General features: G+C 42.5%; 1 protein-coding gene across 1 annotated transcript in view; it reads right to left on the bottom strand.

Annotated features, from left to right (window-relative positions):
- The window catches only part of LOC124620017 (cholinesterase 1-like), a 335,028-nt gene that overhangs the window by 69,068 nt on the left and 242,384 nt on the right, over window positions 1-23,576 (bottom strand). Inside the window, exon 4 of the mRNA XM_047146684.1 lies at window positions 19,572-19,716. Within this exon, the coding sequence (XP_047002640.1) occupies window positions 19,572-19,716 (145 nt within the window). The remainder of the gene's footprint in view (window positions 1-19,571; window positions 19,717-23,576) is intronic.

Genomic DNA, 23,576 nt, shown 5'->3' with positions numbered 1-23,576 from the left:
TGTGTTTGTGCCTGGCGTTGCATGGAACAGCGTGGACGTTTGTTTACAAGCTGTGGAATGCAAGAAGCAACATTTTCCTCATCTCATGCTGTTTTACTACAGTAAGGAAAAATGGTTTAGTCGATTCCGAGCTGAGAATTTCGCCGTAACAGACAAACCTCGACCTGGACGGCCAACGGCTACACACGTGGAACGCCATAATGACACGATAGTGAACAATCCACGAAAGATGACGCTGGTGTTGGCATTGGATCTCAGTGTCGCTTGTGTTAACTGTAGCCAGGAGCTTGAAGAAGCTGGGTTACGTAAATATTTGCGCTGTATGGGTTCCACATGAACTGAGTGAAGTGACTTAGCGCGTGACCACCTGCGACTCACTATTGAGACTCAACCAGGATGCACCTTTTCTGGAACAGCTGGTAACTGGAGATGAGAAGTGGATCGAGTACAACAACGCCCGGAATAAGTAAATCGTACCACAAGAGAGGGCAGACACCACTGACCGTTCCTAAACCAGGGATGCATCCGCGAAAGATTCTGTTATGGATCTTCCGAAGACTATCACTTCCGAGAAATACTGTTCGCAATTAGATCGTCTCAAGGCAGCCATTGTTGAGAAACGACTGGATTTGGGACAGAATGTCGTTTTCCACCACGACAATACCAGACCACATACCTCTATGGTGACCCATCAAAAGCTGTGTTGTTTTGAGTGGCATATGTTACCCAATCGCCGTATTCGCCAGACATTGCCCCATTTTCATCTATTTACTTTCCTGCAAAATTTCCTGAATGACAAACACGTCACCTCCTTGTGGATAACTGCAGACTGAACATTGAAAACTTCATCAACCTGAAAACTCCAAAATTTTGGAAGAATGGCGTTTATAAGTTTCCAGAGAAATGGCAATATATTGTCGACAATAATGGTGTATATTATAGGAAATAAATAATTTATTTGCAAAACCTATCTGCCTTATTTAGTTTATTATGCAAGGCCTTGTGTGTGAAGTGCGTAAGCAGACAGTCTGGCAACGACTCTGTCGTAGATGTGCTGCAGGGAGGTGTGCTTCCAGGAGTTCTGTGTGACTGCAGTTCTTACGAAAAGCAAACGAACTTATGAGGCAACCCAATATATGTGACATCGTCAAACCGTAGACAGAACAGCCAGTCGGTGTAGAAGATCCCATAACAATCGTTAAATTGTAATGTTGAGACTGTTAATTCACAAGTTACAGATACTTTAAAAAAATCGCTTTCTAAACGTAGCAGCAAATATAGGATTAAATGGTTAAGTCGAAGAAACAAGAGAATATATTACAACTTCAAGCCATTAGCAGTAGCACAAACATTCTTCACTGAAATTAATACAATAATAAAAATTCTGAAAAACAAAAGCTCTTCTGGGGTTGATGATATTTCAAACAGATTTCTGAAACTTTATTCCAACTTCATAACTAATATCCTTATTGATATATGCAATGCATGTTTCGTACAGGAAATTTTTCAAGATCAGTTAAAATATGGAGTTATTAAACCACTTTATAAGAAAGATGACAAGAAAGACTTAAACAATTATCGTCCAGTTTCTTTACAGACATCTTTTTTCAATATATTTGAGAAAGTAATGTAATCAAGAATAGTCGCACAATTAAGTGGAGACAGTTTACTTAGCCTATCACAGTTTGGACTCCAGAAAGGTTGCTCGACTGAGAATCCTATACATTTGGTCATCAAATAGTACAAGCCTTAAATAATAATATATCGCCTGTCGGTATTTTTTTTTGGTGTCTTCAAGGTCTTCCTTTGTGTGGATCATGATACTCTCTTTAAAAAACTTAAGTCTTATGGAATTAGTGGCTTTACAGACAGCTGGTTTGAATCATACTTGATGAACAGAATGTAAAAATGTTGTACTGAATAATTCAGCCAATGTGGAAAGACCGAAAATTTTAGTTACTGGGGTAAAATCACAAAGAGAGTTCCACAGGGTTCAATTTTGGGTCCATCCTTATTTCTTATATATGTGAACGATCTGCCATTTATCATTCAACAGGCAAAATTGGTACTTTTTGCAGATGATACTAGTGCTATAATTAGTACTATTACAGAGAGAGCAACAGAACAGTTGGTAAATGTTTTTTTCCAAAGAATTGTAAAGTGTTTCTCTGAAAATAGACCCTCCCTAAATTTTGAAAAAAAAAAACACGCTACGTTCAGTTCTGTACAGCTAATAGAGTCATACCAACAACTGATGTAACACGTGAGTAGGAGTCAGTATATAGAATAGAATGCTCCAAATTTTTGGGTGTACATAGTGATGAAAACTTGTTTTGCAAGAAGCATATCACTGAGCTTTTAAAATAATTAAGTTCTGCTACTTTTGCTCTGCATATAATAGCTAATCTTGGAAACAAACGCATCACCTCCTGACATATTTTGCGTATTCCCACTCAATAATGTCATACAGAATAATCACTTGGAAAGAAAGTAGTGACTGCATAAAAGCCTGCAGTAAAAATAATATGTGTTTACCTACGGATGTGATGAAGGTACCTCTTCAAGGAGCTACGCATTTTAACTGCGCCGTCACAATACATATTTTCGCTAATGAAGTTCATCATAATTCGAGAACAGGAAAATGCATAACTGCAACACTAGAGGGAAAAATGATCTTTATTACCCATTGTTTAAGCTGTCGGTGGCTCAGAGAGGAGTTCAATATGCAGCAGCAAAAAATTCTAATTATTTGGCCAATAACATAAAATGTCTAACAGGTAGTCTCAAATCTAATTTAAAATCACTTCTCCTGGACAACTCCTTCTATTCCATTGACGAATTTTAGTTAAGAAAAAAATTAGTTTTAAGTGTAGTTGCATGAGTAGGAACAAAATGGTAACGTGTTTATTAGTAGTAACACTTATGCTGTAAACTGACTTGTTTCACATCTTTTCGATAAAAAAAATCGTTCGAATGATGTATGGAACATGTAATTAACCAACTAAATGCTCTATTATCAACGAATTGAAATACACAGGCTGTGGCAAAAATATGGAAATGCCAAAAACACAACACATTACCATATCTAATACGGTGTACAAAAACCGTTGCCACTGAAAACAGCTTCCAGGCGTCTGGAAATGGATAAATATAGGTCCAGTATGGTTTTCAAGGGAATCTTATACGATTCTTCCTGCAAAATAGTGACACGTTCAGGTCCAAATTGCTCTGAGCACTATGAGACTTAACTTCTTAGGTCATCAGTCCCCTAGAACGTAGAACTACTTAAACCTAACTAACCTAAGGACATCACACACATCCATGCCCGAGGCAGGATTCGAACCTGCGACCGTAGCGGACACGTTCAGGTAACGATGATGAAGATGGATAGCGATAGCGCTCTCTTTTCTCCCAAGTAGACCGCAAAGGCTCAATAATAGTATAATCTGGTGACTATGATGGCCAGGGGAGGTACGACAATTCATCCTCGAGGTCACAAAACCAGCACTGGGCGATGCGAACTATGTGAACAGGGGCCTGGTCGACTTGGAAAGCAGCATCACCATTGGGTTGGACCTGATCAGCCGAAATGGTCACACAATCCGTGGTAGTAATGTGACTTGGCAGAGTATCCATGGGGCCCTCCGAATACCACGAAATAGCTGTCCATTTCATCAGCGAACGCCTATCATGTTTCACTCTTGGCAGTAAACAAATTGTAGGCTTGGGATGGCGTGCGCCAGACATAAACTCGGTCTGAAATTGGAAGCAGTGCGAAACAAGACTCATTCGACCAAATGACTTTCTCCACTTGCTCCACCGTCCACAAGTTACGGCTTTGACAATACGTTTTCCTTTTAAGAGAATTTGCAGCACTGATTTGTGGTTCTGGAATTCCAGCACGCTCTGCGGTTCCCACCTTATAGAGCTTTCTGCATATTATAAATGAGGTAGTATACAATCTTTTAATTGTTCTACTTCAGAAGAAAGGTGGCAACAATGGGCAAAAATGTCTACCAACCTCCTCTCCGCAATGTACAAGTTGTTATTGTGATGGTGGTTGTGGTCCTCAGCAAGGAGATTTGTTTCATGCACCTCTCTGTACTAAGTCTGTCCTGTGCAAGCCTCATCATCTCTGTGTAACTATTATAAACAACATCCAACTGGGCCTGCCTACTTGAGCGCTATCTACAGTTTTTACCCAACACTTTCCACCATCAACAAACTGACTTCCTTTAGTCGGGTTGTGCCATAAGTTTCCTTTTTCCCTCAGTTCAATTATGGATCTCTTCATTACTTATTCTATCTATCCAACTAAGCTTCAGCATTCATCGGTAGTGCCATATTTCAAAAACTTCTCTTTTCTTCTTGTCTGAACTGTTTATATCCCCCGTTTCGCTTCGGTACAAGGCTACACTCCACAAAAATAACTTAAGAATGTATTGTCTTATAACAAAATTTATGTTAAATGTTAAAATAATTCCGTTTTTCTGAACACTCTTCCTACGCACTGTCTACATCTGCCCCCCCTCCCCCGACCCCTCTTTCCCCTGGTTTGGCCATCGTCACTTACTTCACAGCCCGTATAGTAAAGCTCAGCTACTGTTTTTAGTGTCTCAGTTCCAAAACTTATTCCTTCAGTGTAGCCTGATCTATTCGATCACGTGCCCTAGTTTTTCTTTTTGTATATTCATATTACAATCTCTTTTCAGTACTCTATCCATTTCGTTTTTCAGCTCTTCGAAGTCCGTTGTAGTCTCTCTAAAATTACTATCTCCCCGGCGACCCGCACACATTTAATTTCTTCTCCTTGGATTTTGATTCCCTTCCCAAATTTCTCCTTGCTATCCTTCACTGTAAGCGCAGAGTTCAGATTGAATAACATCGGAGTTCGGTTATAACAGTGTCTCCCACCTTCCTCAACTACTGGTTCCCATTCATATCAGTCGACTCATATAAATAAAATCTAGTTGCTGTATAAGTTCTAGATAAAGGTTTCCCTCTTTGTATTTTGTTCCTGCAGGATTTGAAAAGCTATATTCCAGTCAACACAGGCAAAATCTTTCTCTAAAGCCACAAACGCTGTGAAAGGACTTTTAACTTTCTTCGATCTGGCTTCTAATACATGTCATAGCGCCAGTATTGCCTAGCGCGTTCTACCATTTTTTTCTAAGGATGGCTTTCATAGGTCTTTTCATTCTTCTGTAAATAGTTTTTGTTTAAATGTTGCAGCCGTCACTTGTTAAACCTCTCTTGTTTAAGATTTACTCCGAAGCAATTCTCAGAAAAGTGTTGGCGGAAGAAATCAATGGGATCATTATATATGGAAAGCTAAGTAACAGTATTACGCACGCAGATGAGGACAGATAATTTAATCTCGCGCAGTGATGAGTTTAACATGTTTGTCAACACTTCCAAGTCCAAGGTTGTCGTCTTCTCTAAGAGAACACTGCAACCAACCTTGTCAATAATAGGAAATAAGATTGAACAAGTATCCTCCATGTAGCACTTGGGCACTGTGCAGTCTGACCGCAAGAAAGAGATCAGATCTAGAATAGAACAGGCCAGGAGACAATTTATTAGCATCAAGAAACTTTTCATAACATCTGCTCTTAGTCTGCAACGGAGAATGCGTGTTCTCCATTTTTCTCTATGGATGCGAAAGCCGGATCCTTGACCTACAGAAAAGAACTGATGCTTTTGAAATGTATCTGTATCGCAGTCTCTGACGCATACCTCGGGTGCTGAAAAAGAAAAAGTCTTTCATTCTATGGAAAATCAAAAAGAACTATTATCATTGTAAAACAAAGAAAAACTCAATATCTAGGATATATTATAAGAGGCAAAAGATATCAGTTCTTATAACTCATCATTGAAGGGAAAATAAAGGGGAGAAGGTCTGCCGGAAGACGAAGGAACTCGTGGCTGAATGACATTCTGAGATGGTACAATTGCATGCCAGAAGATGGCTTCCATCCTCCAGCGTCACATCCAGAGCTGGATACGTGGACCGCTAATCTCCTCCAGAAGAACGCGCCTTAATAAAAAAAAAAAAAAAAGGAAGGGAGATTGGTTTTAACTTCTCGTCGACATCGAGATCACTAGAGATGGAGTACGAACTCGGACTGTGTCAAACACGGGGGGCAAATCGGCTGTGCTCTCTCATAGAAACCATCCCGGCATTTGCCTGTAGTGATTTTGGGAAATCACGGAAAACCTACATCTTTATGAACGGACGCGGGCTTGAACCGTCGTCCTTCCGAATCCGAGTCCAGTGTGCAAACCACTGCGCCACCTCTTTCTGTACGCGCCTGAAGACGAAGAACTTATTAAACTGATGCTTCGGTATTATTCACACCTGTCAGCACCTGCATTCATTAGATGTGGAATTATTATATTCATCATGAATATCGGTATTTCGCCGGTCTTATATATCTTGCAGACCACGTGGAAACGTTTTGGATCTCAACAATTCTGGGAGAGTATCGCCTAATGCAGGAGCCTATCTTATCTTCATGTAGTTTAATTCCTCTTCCCTTTCTAAATAATGTCTTCAAATCCGTTTTCCTTGTATTATTTTCTTACATATTCCTTTCACCTCTAAGCTTTCCCTTCTGTGCATAGTACTTGCTTCTCATTTGGGCTCTTGATATTCATACGTCCGCTTCCGTTTTCTCCAAAGGTCCCTCTAATTTCCCGACAGGCGGCATCTATATCTCCAACACTCATGCGTGCTTCTACTGCTTTTCATTTCTTCTCTAGTCATTTCTGCCTAGCCATTTTGCACTATCTTTTAATATTTTCCTCTATCGTCTGCTTCATTTGTTATATTTTTATGTTTTCTCTTTTCGTCAGTTACAACCAATGTCAGCTGCGTTATCCACGTGTTGAACTGGGCGTTGCTTTAATGAATGGCGCTGGTGTTAACTTTGTGCTAGGTCGGTTGGTGGCTGTAGTTATTTGCTAAAATTGCTGGCAAATGGGATCGGATCCATTTCATACTTACAGGCATAGAGGTTTCATTCTAGAACATGATTTTGGCTGGAATAATTGCACAGCAGAAAATTAGAGAGCACCAGGATAGCAGGTTCAATAAATTGACAGAAAAAGTCATACACATGGAAAACAAGACAGTTGTATTATTCAATAAACGACGAGATTTTCACAGAAAGAAATCAGTGACAAATGACAGCACTCTTCACTGCACTAAACAGGCCGAAATATTGGAATGGTTGGAAAGAGAAAGAAGACATAGCAAGAAGGAGGACTGTTGTGGAGAACTGAACTCCCAATACAGGTTCTTTGCGTGGCTTGAGTGCCAGTTCTGGAGGGGAAGTGACGGTATTTGGTGCTGCGGCAGCTGCATCGGCGGCGAATTACGAACAACATCGGGATGCGGTTGGTGAAATTACTATTCTGTAACACATGGCTTAATGTGCAGAGGTATACTTGACATCCTCAGCTCGCTAACAGTTGCTAAACATTCCTGTATCATAAAACAGCCAAAGATTGATTGATTATGCTAACGCTTTGTTTTAACGGTCCATCTTCTTTGTTGTATAACATGTCACCACCAAGATGAAGCGTAGCCACAACGTGAGCTAAAGGCGAGGTGTGCTCGCTGTTTCATTAGCTCAGACTCCAAAAAACAGGAGACTGCCTAGCTCTGCAACTCTCTATCGACGATGGTGCCAGCGCCTATAGCTTCCCTATGGTCCTACGGGACCGTTATATGGTGCAAGGGCCGCTTGCCTGACAGACCTGCAACCCCTCTCACACCTGTGATATGCATGTGGCCTAAGCTGGAAGAGGTTATATCAGTTGACGACAGAACTTAAAGCAAGTGCGATGACTAGGCAAGCAGGTAGCAGTATGAGCTTCGCTAGTGGTCGCCGGCAATGTGGACCCGATTGCTTATGAGGGCCCCTTGATCGCAAATAGTTGCTCTAGTATCACTACGTGGGCTGGATATTTAGGACCGTCCGTTGTCAGTGTCCTTCGCCACCAGTACTGAGGCTTGGCTTCTGAATCAGGAATGACTGGGGCTTGGGCATCAGCTGTCAACCTTATCTTCATACAACATTCTTCTACAAAATGAACCATAGACCTTGTTCGGTTTCCAAATGAATAGTAAAGTTTGACTGTTTTATCATTCCAGCCTTTAGCGTAAGTTCCGTCTGGTGTAAATTCCAAGCTAATCACGAACTTTCACAAACTATTGTAGTCATCAGATTTTCTCCGACAGAGGAGTATTTTGATTTAGGTACTTTTCAGTACAAATGTTCTGTATCATCTGCTTGGTCTCTGTTCTCATGGCGCCTCATCCAGCGCGAGACACATCTGGTGCCACTCACAGAGTGTAATGAAGAGGACCTTTTAACGAAAGAGCCACGTTCAAACCGCACATTGGCCCCTTCTCTTAGCCACCATCTTGTCGATATTAATTAGGCAATAAACAACTAATGCTATCAGGGTGTAACTCCGAGCAGAGTGCTTTCTGTACCCGGAGAAGTCTTGATAACTGTATCGCAAATTAAATTACATAACTATCTTTCTTTATATATTGCTGATTAGACGATACGAGAATTTACGGGAAGCTCTCGATATTTGAGGTGCTGCACAAGGAGTTATTGAGATTTGTCTTTTTCCTACTTGATCCTCTGCTTACCTCAAAATTTCATCTCTCAAAGTTATCCATTCGCTTCTGTTTCCGTTCCGCTGTTTCATTCAATATTTGTCTAATACTTTCAACATCATGTAGTTATTTCAGTCTACCTCCTTAATTTTCTACCTTCGTGTCATTCCTTCAGTTATAATGTGCAGTACCTAACCAAAGAATTATGGTCAGAGTCTTCATCTGCTCCTGAAAGTGTTTTGCAATTGCAAATTTGGTTTCGAAACGTCTTATTGCTGAGTAAGCTATCTAAAACTTAAGTGTCTCCACGTCTCTTGCACGTTTACAACTTTCTTTCATGGTTAAATTGTGCTATTGCTGTAAATAACCTACTGGTCAAAATGAAAGTGCCGGCCGCGCTGGCAGAGCGGTTCTAGGCGCTTCAGTCCGGAACCGCGCAACTACTACGGTCGCAGTTTCGAATCCTGTCTCGGGCAGGGATGTGTGTGATGTCTTTAGGTTAGTTAGGTTTAAGTAGTTCTAAGTTCTATGGGACTGATGACCTCAGATGTTAAGTCCCATAGTGCTCAGAGCCATTTGAACCATTTTTCAGAACGAACAGTGATGTACACAATTACGATAACAGAAGAAAAAATTCCATTCATTGTTCCACATTAAGGTTGTACTTAGCACAAGACGGGGTGCACAATGCTGCAACCAAAATTGTTGATTACCTACACAATGATATAAAATGTCTAAGAGATAGTAAAATTTATTTTGAAAACAAACTAAAAAAGTTTCTACTGGATAACTTCTTCTATTATGTAGAAGAGTTTCTATTTTTGTAATGTGTCAAGGTGGTGCGTAGGAATTAGTAATTCAGATCTGTATTAAAGAAGATTGTAAATTTTCAGCATGTAGCCATATCTGCGTATGAATGTGTGATGTGAATGTAAAATGACTCGTTCTACAACATTACGATAAATCGTACTAATGATCCTTGGAATACGAAACGAAATAACTAATTAATTCTGTGCAAAATTCTACCATACTCTTTCCCTTTCCACTCATATTCCCAGTGCACATCCTATTACCCTGCGTCCTCTTCTTTTATCCTACTTTTGAACGTCAGCCCTCACCACAGTTAAATTTTCGTCAGCCCTCACCACAGTTAAATTTTCACTTCCTTAACTATGTGAATAATTCGTTTTATCTCTCGTTTGTTCTTTCAGTCTCTTCATCTTCTGAGGAGAAAGTAGGCATATGAACGTATACTACCGAGGTGGCAGTTGGTTTTGTATCTATCTCATCTATGGTAATGCTTTCATTACGTTTTATTTTTCAAATATTTGTTTCTTATCATCAAGTACTCTACATTAGGCGCCCCCACATGTTCAGTAACACGGTCAAACCATCAATATATTGACTGTCTGACGGGGTGTATTAACGTGTTATCAATATTAGAAACTTCTGTACCAATATTCTCAGTATTGTCAATATGTACTGAGAATGTGAAGTTCAGAATAGATGGTTTGACAGTATTCACCATTCAGATGCTGGTAGAGCTTCTTCAAACAGCCACATTGCGTTTGAGTGCACTGTTAATATTTTCAGTTTGTTCTTATGCGCATCATTCCTCAGAATCCGTTTTCAAGTAATATTTTAACGAAACTGGGTTATGTAGGGGTAATCACTATATTTACCCTTTTAGGGTGGTCAGTGCAGGATTCGCTATGCCACTCTTTTCTCTGTTAATCTGAAAACGTAGTAGACCTATTAGCTTGTTAAATTACAGGGCGGTGTGGAAAAGGCTTGCACTTCGAGAAGTATGTTATATTTATAGAATAACTGGTAAGACATCTGCGAAATGCATGTGAGCCTCACTACATTATCATAAAATGTAAAAAATATTTTACGTTCATTAACTGCATACATAATTGCAGGACAGATATAACTACTTCACAGGTCTCAATATCAATTCTGCTAATTCTGTTTGTTGATATTGCAGCACTAAGCTTCAAGTAATCGACTGACCTGCTCGTCACCAGGCTGCGACTGCAATGTCCACTCCAATTAACTTATTTTTATTCTCCATTTTATGTCGTATCAACATTAATAATTTGTCATAAAACGCAGGAATCATCTGAGAGTAGTTTATGAAATCTTTTGGGTCCGTGGTTACGTTTTCATTCAATAAATTAACATACGAGAAATTCGCTCCTTTTTTCAGCCACTGTTGGGCCATTTCATCTTTGTCGTCGTTTTCTGTTGTTTACTAGCTGTAGCTAATATAACAGTGGCATATGTTTTCTTTTGCGCGTTGGACATTTTGTTGTCATTGTTGTTGTCTTCAGTCCTAAGACTGGTTTGATGCAGCTCTCCATGCTACTCTATCCTGTGCAAGCTTTTCCATCTCCCAGTACTTACTGCAACCTACATCCTTCGGAATCTGCTTAGTGTATTCATCTCTTGGTCTCCCTCTACGATTTTTACCCTCCACGCTGCCCTCCAATGCTAAAGTTGTGATCCCTTGATGCCTCAGAACATGTCCTACCAACCGGTCCCTTCTTCTTGTCAAATTGTGCCACAAACTCCTCTTCTCCCCAATTCTATTCAGTACCTCCTCATTAGTTATGTGGTCTACCCATCTAATCTTTAGCATTCTTCTGTAGCACCACATTTCGAAAGCTTCTATGCTCTTCTTGTCCAAACTATTTATCTTCCATGTTTCACTTCCATACATGGCTACACTCCATACAAATACTTTCAGAAACGATTTCCTGACACTTAAATCTATGCTCGATGTTAACAAATTTCTCTTCTTCAGAAATGCTTTCCTTGCCATTGTCAGTCTACATTTTATATCCTCTCTACTTCGACCATCATCAGTTATTTTGCTCCCCAAATAGCAAAACTACTTTACTACTTTAAGTGTCTCATTTCCTAATCTAATTCCCTCAGCATCACCCGACTTAATTCGACTACATTCCATTATCCTCGTTTTGCTTTTGTTGATGTTCATCTTATACCCTCCTTTCAAGACACTGCTCTTCCAAGTCCTTTGCTGTCTCTGACTGAATTACAATGTCATCGACGAACCTCGACGTTTTTATTACTTCTCCATGGAGTTTAATACCTACTCCGATTTTTTCTTTTGTTTCCTTTACTGCTTGCTCAATATACAAATTGAATAACATCGGGGAGAGGCTACAACCCTATCTCACTCCCTTCCCAACAGCTGCTTCGCTTTCATGCCCCTCGACTCTTATAACTGCCATCTGGTTTCTGTACAAATTGTAAATAGCCTTTCGCTCCCTGTATTTTACCCCTGCCACCTTCAGATTTTGAAAGAGAATATGCCAGGCAACATTTTCAAAAGCTTTCTCTAAGTCTACAAATGCTAGAAATATAGGTTTGCTTTTCCTTGATCTATTTTCTAAGATAAGTCTTAGGGTCAGTATTGCCTCACGTGTTCCTACATTTCTACGGAATCCAAACGAATCTTCGCCGAGGTCGGCTTCTACCAGTTTTTCCATTCGTCTGTAAAGAATTCGCGTTAGTGTTTTGCAGCTGTGACTTATTAAACTGATAGTTCGCTAATTTCACATCTGTCAACACCTGCTTTCTTTGGGATTGGAATTATTATATTCTTCTTGAAGTCTGAGGGTATTTCGCCTGTCTCATACATCTTGCTCACCAGATGGTAGAGTTTTGTCAGGACTGGCTCTCCCAAGGCCGTCAGTAGTTCCAATGGTAGTTGTCTACTTCCGGGGCCTTGTTTCGACTTAGGTCGTTCAGTGCTCTGTCAAAGTCTTCACGCAGTATCGTATCTCTCATTTCATCTTCATCTACATCCTCTTCCATTTCCATAATATTGTCCTCAAGTACATCGCCCTTGTGTAGGCCCTCTATATACTCCTTCGACCTTTCTGCTTTCCTTCTTTGCTTAGAACTGGGTTTCCATCTGAGCTCTTGATATTCATACAAGTGGCTCTCTTTTCTCCAAAGGTCTCTTTAATTTTCCTGTAGCCAGTATCTATCTTACCCCTAGTGTGATAAGCCTCTACATGCTTACATTTGTCCTCTAGCCATCCCTGCTTAGCCATTTTGCACTTCATGTCGATCTCATTTTTGAGACGTTTGTATTCTTTTTTACCTGCTTCATTTACTGCGTTTTTATATTTTCTCCTTTCATCAATTAAATTCAATATTTCTTCTGTTACCCAAGGATTTCTACTAGCCCTCGTGTTTTTACCTACTTGATCCTCTGCTGCCTTCGCTACTTCATCCCTCAGAGCTACCCATTCTTCTTTTACTGTATTCTTTCCCCCATTCTTGTCAATTGTTCCCTTATGCTCTCCGTTGTTGAATTTTAAGCTTGTAAAATCTCGTTGCCAAATGCCAATATTATTGATATAAATGAAATGTATTCGCAATTGCGAATGGGCAACCATCAGCTGTATAATGAAAGGACGACAGTAAAAATCTGCGCCGGACCGGGGCTGCCCCCGGATTTCTCGCTTGTAGGAAGTAGCCTTATTACAGCCTGTCCGAGCTCGATTCATGGCCAGGCTCCATCTCCCACATGTCCTCAGCCATACGTCTACAATCTACCGGGTGATCAAAAAGTCAGTAAAAATTTAAAAACTTAATAAACCACTGAATAATGTAGATAGAGAGGTAAAAATTGACACACATGCTTGGAATGACATGGGGTTTTATTAGAACCCAAAAAAAGCATTGCTAGACGCGTGAAAGATCTCTTGCGCGCGTCGATTGGTGATGATCGTGTGCTCAGCCGCCATTTTCATCATGCTTGGCCTCCCAGGTCTCCAGACCTCAATCCGTGCGGTTATTGGATTTGGGGTTACCTGAAGTCGCAAGTGCATCGTGATCGACCGACATCTCTAGGGATGCTGAAAGATAACATCCGACGCCAATGCCTCACCATAACTCCGGACGTGCTTTACAGTGCTGCTCATAACATTATTCCTCGACTACAGCTATTGTTGAGGAATTATGGTGGACATATTGAGCATTTCTTGTAAAGAACATCATCTTTGCTTTGTATTACTTTATTATGCTAATTATTGCTATTCTGATCAGATGAAGAGCCATCTGTCGGACGTTTCTTGAACGTTTGTAGTTTTTTGGTTCTAATAAATCCCCACGTCATTCCAAGCATGTGTGTCAATTTGTATCTCTCTATCTACATTATTCCGTGATTTATTCAGTTTTCAAATTTATACTGACCTTTTGATCACCCGGTATAATCGTGCATTTATTATGTATAGCATATTCCCGTACAGAGGAGACTTTTTCTTGAATGTTGCTTTCCCGGTGTGGGCGGATAAATACGCGGCTTGCACATCTGAAGGAACATTATATTGTAATTCGATACACAACAGACACTGCAATATCGTGTTTATCCGCCGACACTGTGAATATACATAATGGATGTACGAGTACTGGTCGTGAACGCATGGTTGACGACACATGGAAGATGGTGCTGTTCGTAAGTCGTGCTCGGATAGCCAAATGTAAGGCGAACACTCGCGATACGCGGGAAATCCGGGTTCGAGTCCATTTACGGCACAAATGTTCATTTTTGTCATTCCATTATACTGCTGATGGCTGTCCATATTCGCAGCTACGAATACATTTCATGTGACTTCGTAGGCTTTCCTGGCGTAATAAGTGTTGAAAATCTCTTCCGTTTTCCTAAAATCAACTCGATTCAATATTTGGGGGATCCAACTGCTAGCCATCTTCACGAGAACGCTGCTTCTGCTGATGAGTCCCGCTGAGAACTGACGTCAGGCTTTTTTTCCCTTTATTGTCATTTCAGCTCCCTACCAGGGGCAGGTTGGCAGCAGGATAGGCGCTGCTCTTCAGCCTAGAGGTTTTAAAATCAGACAGGAGGATATTTAAACCAATAAAAAGGAGAAATGGTTGAACATAAACAGGAGGGAACATAATGGGAGAAATTTTTTAAACAAAAACCGCACACTGTCAGAATTAAAACACAGAGCCAGACACAAGTCCAAGTGTGGCAGGAACATGAAAAATCTCATAACGATTAAAACAGCCATGTGAATTTTTTAAACAAAAACCGCACACTGTCAGAATTAAAACACAGAGCCAGACACAAGTCCAAGCGTGGCAGGAACATGAAAAATCTCATAACGATTAAAACAGCCATGTGACGGGCGGCGCAGCGCAGAAAAACTACTGACGTCAAAACTATACACAAGTCGAGCGCACGATTAAAAACCACACTACTTGATGACACTCTAGAACTTCACAGAACACAACACTGATGCAGCACACATGAAAATGAATAAAATCTGGGAGGATACGAGAATGATGGGAATAGGGGGGGGGGGGAGGGACGTTTCTAGAAAGGGGAAATAGAAGGGGAATGTGGGATGGGGTGGGGGGCGCACCGAAGGGTACAGGGAGGGAAAGGACGTGTGAGGAAAACAGCGGAGGGAGTGCAGAGACTCAGAGGGGGGAGGTGGATAAACCGCTCAGGGGGAAGGAGGGGATGGGAAAGGCGAGTCCTGGGGAGGGGGAAACAAGGTTGGGCTACAGTTGGGAGGAGGGATAGACATCAGAGCAAAGTTCATTATCTGGGAGTGAGAGGTGCTGAAATTGCCCTAACAAAAGATACAGAGGTTTTGGAGGTGGAGAGAGGCAGGGATACAGTGATAGAGGTGCAGCAATGGACAGAATGTGGAGAGGAAGGGAGACACCAGGGCAGGCAGTGTAAAGGATTCGGATATGTTGGAGGAAAAGATGCAGATGGGGGAAGGGGAAGAGTTCGTACAGGATCCGTGTGGAGAATGGAAGGCGGATATGGAAGGCAAGGCTGAGTGCATGGCGTTCAAGGATTTGGATGGCTTTATAAAAGCGGGGGGGGGGGGGGGGGGCAGAGATCCAGGCAAATCTGGAAAAACAAAGGAGATAGGACGGTTTAGGGATTTGTAGGTGTGGAGGATGGTGGAAGTATGCAGTCGCCAAATCTGGTCGAACAGGAGTTTTAGGAGGGGGAGGCGGGGTGCACGCTTTCTGCTGGATGTCACATCTGGAGTCCAGGTCAGGGGACGATTGAGGGTGAGGCCAAGCTTCAGGCAGCAAATCAACGTCGTATATAGGCCCCCATACCGTACACGGCTCATGTGGCGCCCATCACGGTTGCTACTCTCCAAGACTGGGCAGGTGGCGCCGCCCTTAGTAGAACACCGGCGGCATCGATATATCGAACTCAGAGACAACTTTCGAACACTCGGAATGGCCAAACCGAAGAACGTTCTACTTTGATGCGGAATAGTACAGGATTGTCTCTATTAATTAAATTATCCGCCAATCTAATTTCAACTGCCTCTTTATAAACACTGTTCCAAAAACCGGAAGTATTGGCAACTACCACAGTTTCATCAAATTTCATACTGTGTTTCTCATTTAGGCAATGTTCTGCTACAGCCGATTTTCCCGACTGTTGTAGCCACGTGTGAAGGCGACGTTCCGCACACCTGTCATGAACTGTGCGAATCGAACGACCGATGTAAGCCTTTCCACATTGACACAGAATTTGTATACACCGCGTTTCCTAAGCCCCAAATCATCTTTCACAGAGCCGAGTAGTGCCCTAATCTTGGAAGGTGGACGGAACACACTCTTAATGCTAAAATTCCTTAAAATTCTTCCAATCTTAAACAATATGCCGCCAGCATAAGGAATAAAGGCCACCGACCTTGGTTCGTCTTCCTGCACCTCTGGTGATGGTCCAAACTCTATAGCGCGACGAATCTGCTTCTCAGAGTATTCATTTTCCTTAAAAACAGCCATCAAACGCGCAAGTGCTTAACTGTCCACATCGGAAATGGCATATGCTAAGGACGCCATTGCGTTGATGTGGTGGATGACAACTCTTAGAATTCAGATACCGATCCGTGTGTGTAGGCTTTCGGTGAACACTATGTCCCAAAGTACCACCTGGTTTTTTGTAAACCATAACGTCCAAAAGTGGAAGCATCTCATTACTTTCAACCTCCATGGTAAATTTAATGCTGAGATGAAGACAGTTGAAGTGGTCCAATAATCTATAAAGAGCATCACGTCCATGTCGCCAGACGAAAAAAGTATCATCCACATATCTCCAGAAGCACATTGGTTGCAAAGCCGAGCTCCTCAGTGCCGTATCCTCGAAGTCCTCCATAAATAAATTGGCGACTATGGGTCATAAAGGACTACCCATAGCAACTCCGTCATAGTGTTCAAAACCGTTGCCGCCAGATAAAAAATACGTGGATGTCAGTACATGGCGACAAAACTACACCAATTTAGAATTATATTAATACCTTCATCTGCTAACGGGCGTTGATATATATCAACGGGGACAGGTGAAAATGTGTGCCTCGACCAGGATTCGAACCCCGGATCTCCTGCTTACATGGTAGACGCTCTATCCATCTGAACCATCGAGGGCACAGGGGACAGTGCGACTGCAGGGACAATCTCGCCCACTCCTGCCGTGAGACCCACATTCTCACCTTGTATGCCCACACACTACATTCGTAGTGTCCCACCTCAACACACTCATTACTCGTGGAAGACATTCTTACCAAGTCCCGCAAGAGTTTGGGGAATATGTGTGCATCCGCACAGAAGAAGAAGGTCATGGTCGGTATTGCCTGAAATATATAGTTATATGTCCCAAAGAACAGACACCATATCCATATAAGTATATAGTTCTGGCAACACCAGCCATGACCTTCTTCTTCTGTGCGGATGCACACATATTCCCCGAACTCTTACGGGACTTGGTAAGAATGTCTTCCACGAGTAATGAGTGTGTTGGGGTGGGACACTACGAATGTAGTGTGTGGACATACAAGGTGAGAATGTGGGTCTCGCGGGAGGAGTGCGCGAGATAGTTCCTGCAATCGCACTGTCTTCTGTGCCCTCGGTGGCTCAGATGGATGGAGCGTCTGCCATGCAAGCAGGAGATCCTGGATTCCAGTCCCGGTCGAGGCACACATTTTCACATGTGCCTGTTGATATACAGGGTGTTACAAAAAGGTACGGCCAAACTTTCAGGAAACATTCCTCACACACATGTAAAGAAAAGATGTTATGTGGACATGTGTCCGGAAACGCTTAATTTCCATGTTAGAGCTCATTTTAGTTTCGTCAGTATGTACTGTACTTCCTCGATTCACCGCCAGTTGGCCCAATTGAAGGAAGGTAATGTTGACTTCGGTGCTTGTGTTGACATGCGACTCATTGCTCTACAGTACTAGCATCAAGCACATCAGTAAGTAGCATCAACAGGTTAGTGTTCATCACGAACGTGGTTTTGCAGTCAGTGCAATGTTTACAAATGCGGAGTTGGCAGATGCCCATTTGATGCATGGATTAGCACGGGCCAATAGCCATGGCGCGGTACGTTTGTAACGAGACAGATTTCCAGAACGAAAGTGTCCCGACAGGAAGACGTTCGAAGCAACTGATCGGTGTCTTAGGGAGCACGGAACATTCCAGCCCATGCCTCGCGACTGGGGAGGACCTAGAACGACGAGGACACCTGCAATGGACGAGGCAATTCTTCGTGCAGTTGACGATAAGCCTAATGTCAGTTAGAGAAGTTGCTGCTGTACAAGGTAACGTTGACCACGTCACTGTATGGAGAGTGCTACGGGAGAACCAGTTGTTTCCGTACCATGTACAGCGTGTGCAGGCACTATCAGCAGCTGATTGGCCTCCACGGGTACACTTCTGCGAATGGTTCATCCAACAATGTGTCAATCCTCATTTCAGTGCAAATGTTCTCTTTACGGATGAGGCTTCATTCCAACGTGATCAAATTGTAAATTTTCACACTCAACATGTGTGGGCTGACGAGAAGCCGCACGCAATTGTGCAATCACCTCATCAACACAGATTTTCTGCGAACGTTTGGACAGGCATTGTTGGTGATGTCTTGATTGGGCCCCATGTTCTTCCACCTACGCTCAATGGAGCACGTTATCATGATTTCATACCGGATACTGTACCTGTGCTGCTAGAACATGTGCCTTTACAAGTACGACACAACATGTGGTTCATGCACGATGGAGCTCCTGCACATTTCAGTCGAATTGTTCGTACACTTCTCAACTACAGATTCGGTGACCGATGGATTGGTAGAGGCGGACCAATTCCATGGCCTCCACGCTCTCCTGACCTCAACCCTCTTGACTTTCATTTATGGGGGCATTTGAAAGCTCTTGTCTACGCAACCCCGGTACCAAATGTAGAGACTCTTCGTGCTCGTATTGTGGACGGCTGTGATACAATACGCCATTCTCAAGGGCTGCATCAGCGCATCAGGGATTCCATGCGTCGGAGGGTGGATGCACGTATCCTCGCTAACGGAGGACATTTTGAACATTTCCTGTAACAAAGTGTTTGAAGTCACGCTGGTACGTTCTGTTGCTGTGTGTTTCCATTCCATGATTAATGTGATTTGAAGAGAATAAAATGAGCTCTAACATGGAAAGTAAGCGTTTCCGGACACATGTCCACATAACATATTTTCTTTATTTGTGTGTGGGGAATGTTTCCTGAAAGTTTGGCCGTACCGTTTTGTAACACCCTGTATATCAACGCCCGTCAGCAGCTGAAGGTATTCATATAATTCTAAATTCGTTCTAGACGACTGTAGGTCATCAATGGTGTCTGTTCTTTTGGACATGTCCGAAAGAACAGACACCATATCCATATAAGTATAAACTTCACCAACTCTTCATCCAGTTTTTCATGTTTTCATAACGGCCGTAGTTGGAATAATTCAGAATAACGCAGCCACTGCGATACAGGAATGTTATTGATGGTGTGACAGCCGCTTAACTGCGTGGAAGGTTTGATAAGCAAGTATTGTTTGTGCGTGCCCCTGTAGGACGTCGTGACTGACCTGGCACGAAGAGGCGGTACTGGACGGTGACGAGCAGCAGGTCGTGCTCCAGCATGAAGCCGGGCCGCGCCAGCAGCGGCGACCCTGCGATGTAGGAGCCGCCGTGGATGTGCACCAGCACCGCCATCCGCGCCCCGGGGTCCAGCTGCAACACGGCATGCGGCGCGGGTAGCGAGCAGTCTAGGCGCAGTGCAAAGTGCGGCGAGCGCGCTGGGCAGCCACTGCGACAGTTGACGGGTAGCGCGTTTGACGTCACGAAGCCACAGCGAGTCTTGCACGAAATCCCCACGAATTTTTTCACATCCAGTAGGCTACGACCGAGTTTTTTTTTGTAACGTCTTGCATGTTTCCCGCCATCCATCACTAGTAGAAGTTATAACGTAAGTTTCAAGAAAATATTAGGTACTAATTCTATGAGTAAACTCAACTTCATATTACGTAAATCCTAAGAAATTTTGGTCTTATGTCAAAGCGGTAGGTGGATCAAAACAAAATGTCCAGACACTCTGTGACCAAAATGGTACTGAAACAGAGGATGACAGACTAAAGGCCGAAATACTAAATGTCTTTTTCCAAAGCTGTTTCACAGAGGAAGACTGCACTGTAGTTCCTTCTCTGGATTGTCGTACAGATGACAAAATTGTAGATATCGGAATAGACGACAGAGGGATAGAGAAACAATTAAAATCGGTCAAACGAGGAAAGGCCGCTGGACCTGATGGGATACCAGTTCGATTTTACACAGAGTACGCGAAGGAACTTGCCCCCTTCTTGCAGCGGTGTACCTTAGGTCTCTAGAAGAGCGTAGCGTTCCAAAGGATTGGAAAAGGGCACAGGTCATCCCCGTTTTCAAGAAGGGACGTCGAACAGATGTGCAGAACTATAGACCTATCTATAACGTCGATCAGTTGTAGAATTTTGGAACACGTATTATGTTCGAGTATAATGACTTTTCTGGAGACTAGAAATCTACTCTGTAGGAATCAGCATGGGTTTCGAAAAAGACGATCGTGTGAAACCCAGCTCGCGCTATTCGTCCACGAGACTCAGAGGGCCATAAATACGGGTTCCCTGGTAAATTCCGTGTTTCTTGACTTCCGCAAGGCGTTCGATACAGTTTCCCACAGTCGTTTAATGAACAAAGGAAGAGCATATGGACTATCAGACCAATTGTGTGATTGGATTGAAGAGTTCCTAGATAACAGAACGCAGCATGTCATTCTCAATGGAGAGAAGTCTTCAGAAGTAAGAGTGATTTCAGGTGTGCCGCAGGGGAGTGTTGTAGGACCGTCGCTATTCACAATATACATAAATGACCTTGTGTATGACATCGGAAGTTCACTGAGGCTTTTTGCTGATGATGCTGTGGTATATGGAGAGATTGTAACAATGGAAAATTGTACTGAAATGCAGGAGGATCTGCAGCGAATTGACCCAAGGTGCAGGGAATGGCAATTGAATCTCAATGTGGACAAGTGTAAAGCGCTGCGAATACATAGAAAGAAAGATCCCTTATCATTTAGGTACAGTATAGCAGGTCAGCAACTGGAAGCAGTTAATTCCATAAATTATCTGGGAGTACGCATTAGGAGTGATTTAAAATGGAATGATCATATAAAGTTGATCGTCGGTAAAGCAGATGCCAAACTGAGATTGATTGGAAGAATCCTAAGGAAATGCAATCCGAAAACAAAGGAAGTAGGTTACTGGACGCTTGTTCGCCCACTGCTTGAATACTGCTTACCGGTGTGGGATCCGTACCATATAGCGTTGATAGAAGAGATAGAGAAGATCCAACGGAGAGCAGCACGTTTCGTTACAGGATCATTTAGTAATCGCGAAAGCGTTACGGAGATGATAAACTCCTGTGGAAGACTCTGCAAGAGAGACGCTCAGTAGCTCGGTACGGGCTTTTGTTGAAGTTTCGAGAACATACCTTCACAGAGGAGGCAAGCTCCCTCCTACGTATATCTCGCGAAGAGACCATGAGGATAAAATCAGAGAGATTAGAGCCCACACTGAGGCATACCGACAATCCTTCTTTCCACGAACAATACGAGACTGGAATAGAAGGGAGAACGATAGAGGTACTCAAGGTACCCTCCGCCACACACCGTCAGCTGGCTTGCGGAGTATGGATGTAGATGTAGATGTAGATGTTGATCAAATGTGCACTATGCTTACCTTCTTATGTTTTGATGATTCCATAATGCAATACAGCTTGACTTTTTTGGGGTAACCCATCAGGCCAGCTAAAGTTTTGCGAATCTAAAAATCTTTTGATATGAATAATTTATGGTGTGAAATCAAAGAACATTTTGCAGAGGTCTGTTTAGGACTGGGGTACTAACTACAGCTTCCCACTACATGTATTCCTTAAAGGTTCGCTCTAAATTAAAAAAAAGTTCTATGTTAATGCGGATTAGTATGAAAAAACCATTCTGTAACATTCCAATACAGCATTAGTAGACTGCTCCTTGAAACAATCGCATCTACCAAATATCTAGGAGTAACGTTGTAAAGCAGTATGAAATTGAAGGAGTTCATCAGGTTGGCAATAGGGAAGGTGGCTGGATGACTTCTTTTTATTGGGATAATATTTGACGAATTATAGCTCATCCATAAAGGAGACGGCATTTAGAACGGTAGTGCCACCTCTTCTTGAGTACTGTTCGAGTGTATGGGGTCCCCACCAGGTCGGATTAAAGAAAGACATCGAAGTAATTCACAAACGTGGTGCTCGGCTTTTTACCGGTAGAGTTAATTAGCACGCAGGCGTTACGAAGATGCTTCGTGAATTTCCCCAGCAGCGAAAACGACATTTTTTCCCGTCGCACTAGTGAGGAAATATAGAGAACCGGCATTTGAAGCCGTCTGCTGAACGATTCTACTGCCGCGAATGTACTTTTCGCATGAGAACTACGAAGATAAGATAGATTAGGGTTCGCAGAGAGGATTATGCACACTAGTTTTTCTCTCGCTCTACTCGCGAGCTGAACAGGTAAGGAAATGGCACCCTCGGCCATGCATTGTGTGATGTATATGTAGAAGATTCAAAGTCACTTAAGCTGTTGTAAAGGTGACAATTAATCGTAACTTTGGAGAGACTCGTTGGGCAACGAGCTGTTTTGGTAATCAACAATAAAATTTCTCATACACGCGTTGCAGGACTGGCATTATGAGAAGAAAGGCTACAGCGGAGAAATGGCTTCTTCTTCCAGGAGAACTTGTGCGAGTTATGGAAGGTGGGAGATGAGGTACTTACGGAAGTAAAGTCGTGAGGGTAGCTCGTAAGTCGTGATTGGATAGCTCAGTCGGCAGAGTTCTTGCCCACGAAACTTAATGGTCCCAAGTTCGATTCCCGAACCGACACACACTTTCAATCTGCCAGGAGGTTTCAACTGAGAAAGCTGTGTAATGTATACAACACTTTTCGAGATATTACGAGTTACGTTTGAAGCTATTTTCCGCACTGGGAAATTTCACCCATTTGTTAGAACAGATTTTTGTCGAAGAGTCACTACAAATATATGTGAACTTCTGTGTTCTTACGTGATTTTTGTAGGAGATAGACAGTTCCGAGCCTTTTTCGTGGTCGCCCATAGGGGAGCACTCTGGCATAAGCCTGCAGACAAATGGATCTCAAACCTCAGATGCCAGCTGATTTAAGTCAGACTGTACGCTCAGGACGAATAAAATATTTGTTTCAAAATGATTCATTCGAATTCGCAAAACTAGATCTTCTACATCAATGAAGATAGACACTTGAAGTGATTCTTAGCTTACGCATGGAAACTGAAAGTATACTTTGGCATCAGTTATAGGTTGCCATTTCATGTTGTTGGTGCATGAGTCTGCCAGGCGCAGCTAGTTCGGTCACAAGTTTATTACCCAGTGTCAAGTCGAGATGGTGCTCACACGCAACAATTGGTGTTTTGCGTTGTCCTTTTCAACAGGTACAGTTCACTTACAATTGTGCAGCATGATTTGCGTCGAGAGTAAGGC

Source organism: Schistocerca americana, chromosome 6, assembly GCF_021461395.2.
Source record: "Schistocerca americana isolate TAMUIC-IGC-003095 chromosome 6, iqSchAmer2.1, whole genome shotgun sequence".
In the NCBI taxonomy this organism is placed as follows: Eukaryota; Metazoa; Arthropoda; class Insecta; order Orthoptera; family Acrididae; genus Schistocerca; species Schistocerca americana.
This window is presented reverse-complemented; position numbering and strand designations above follow the sequence as displayed.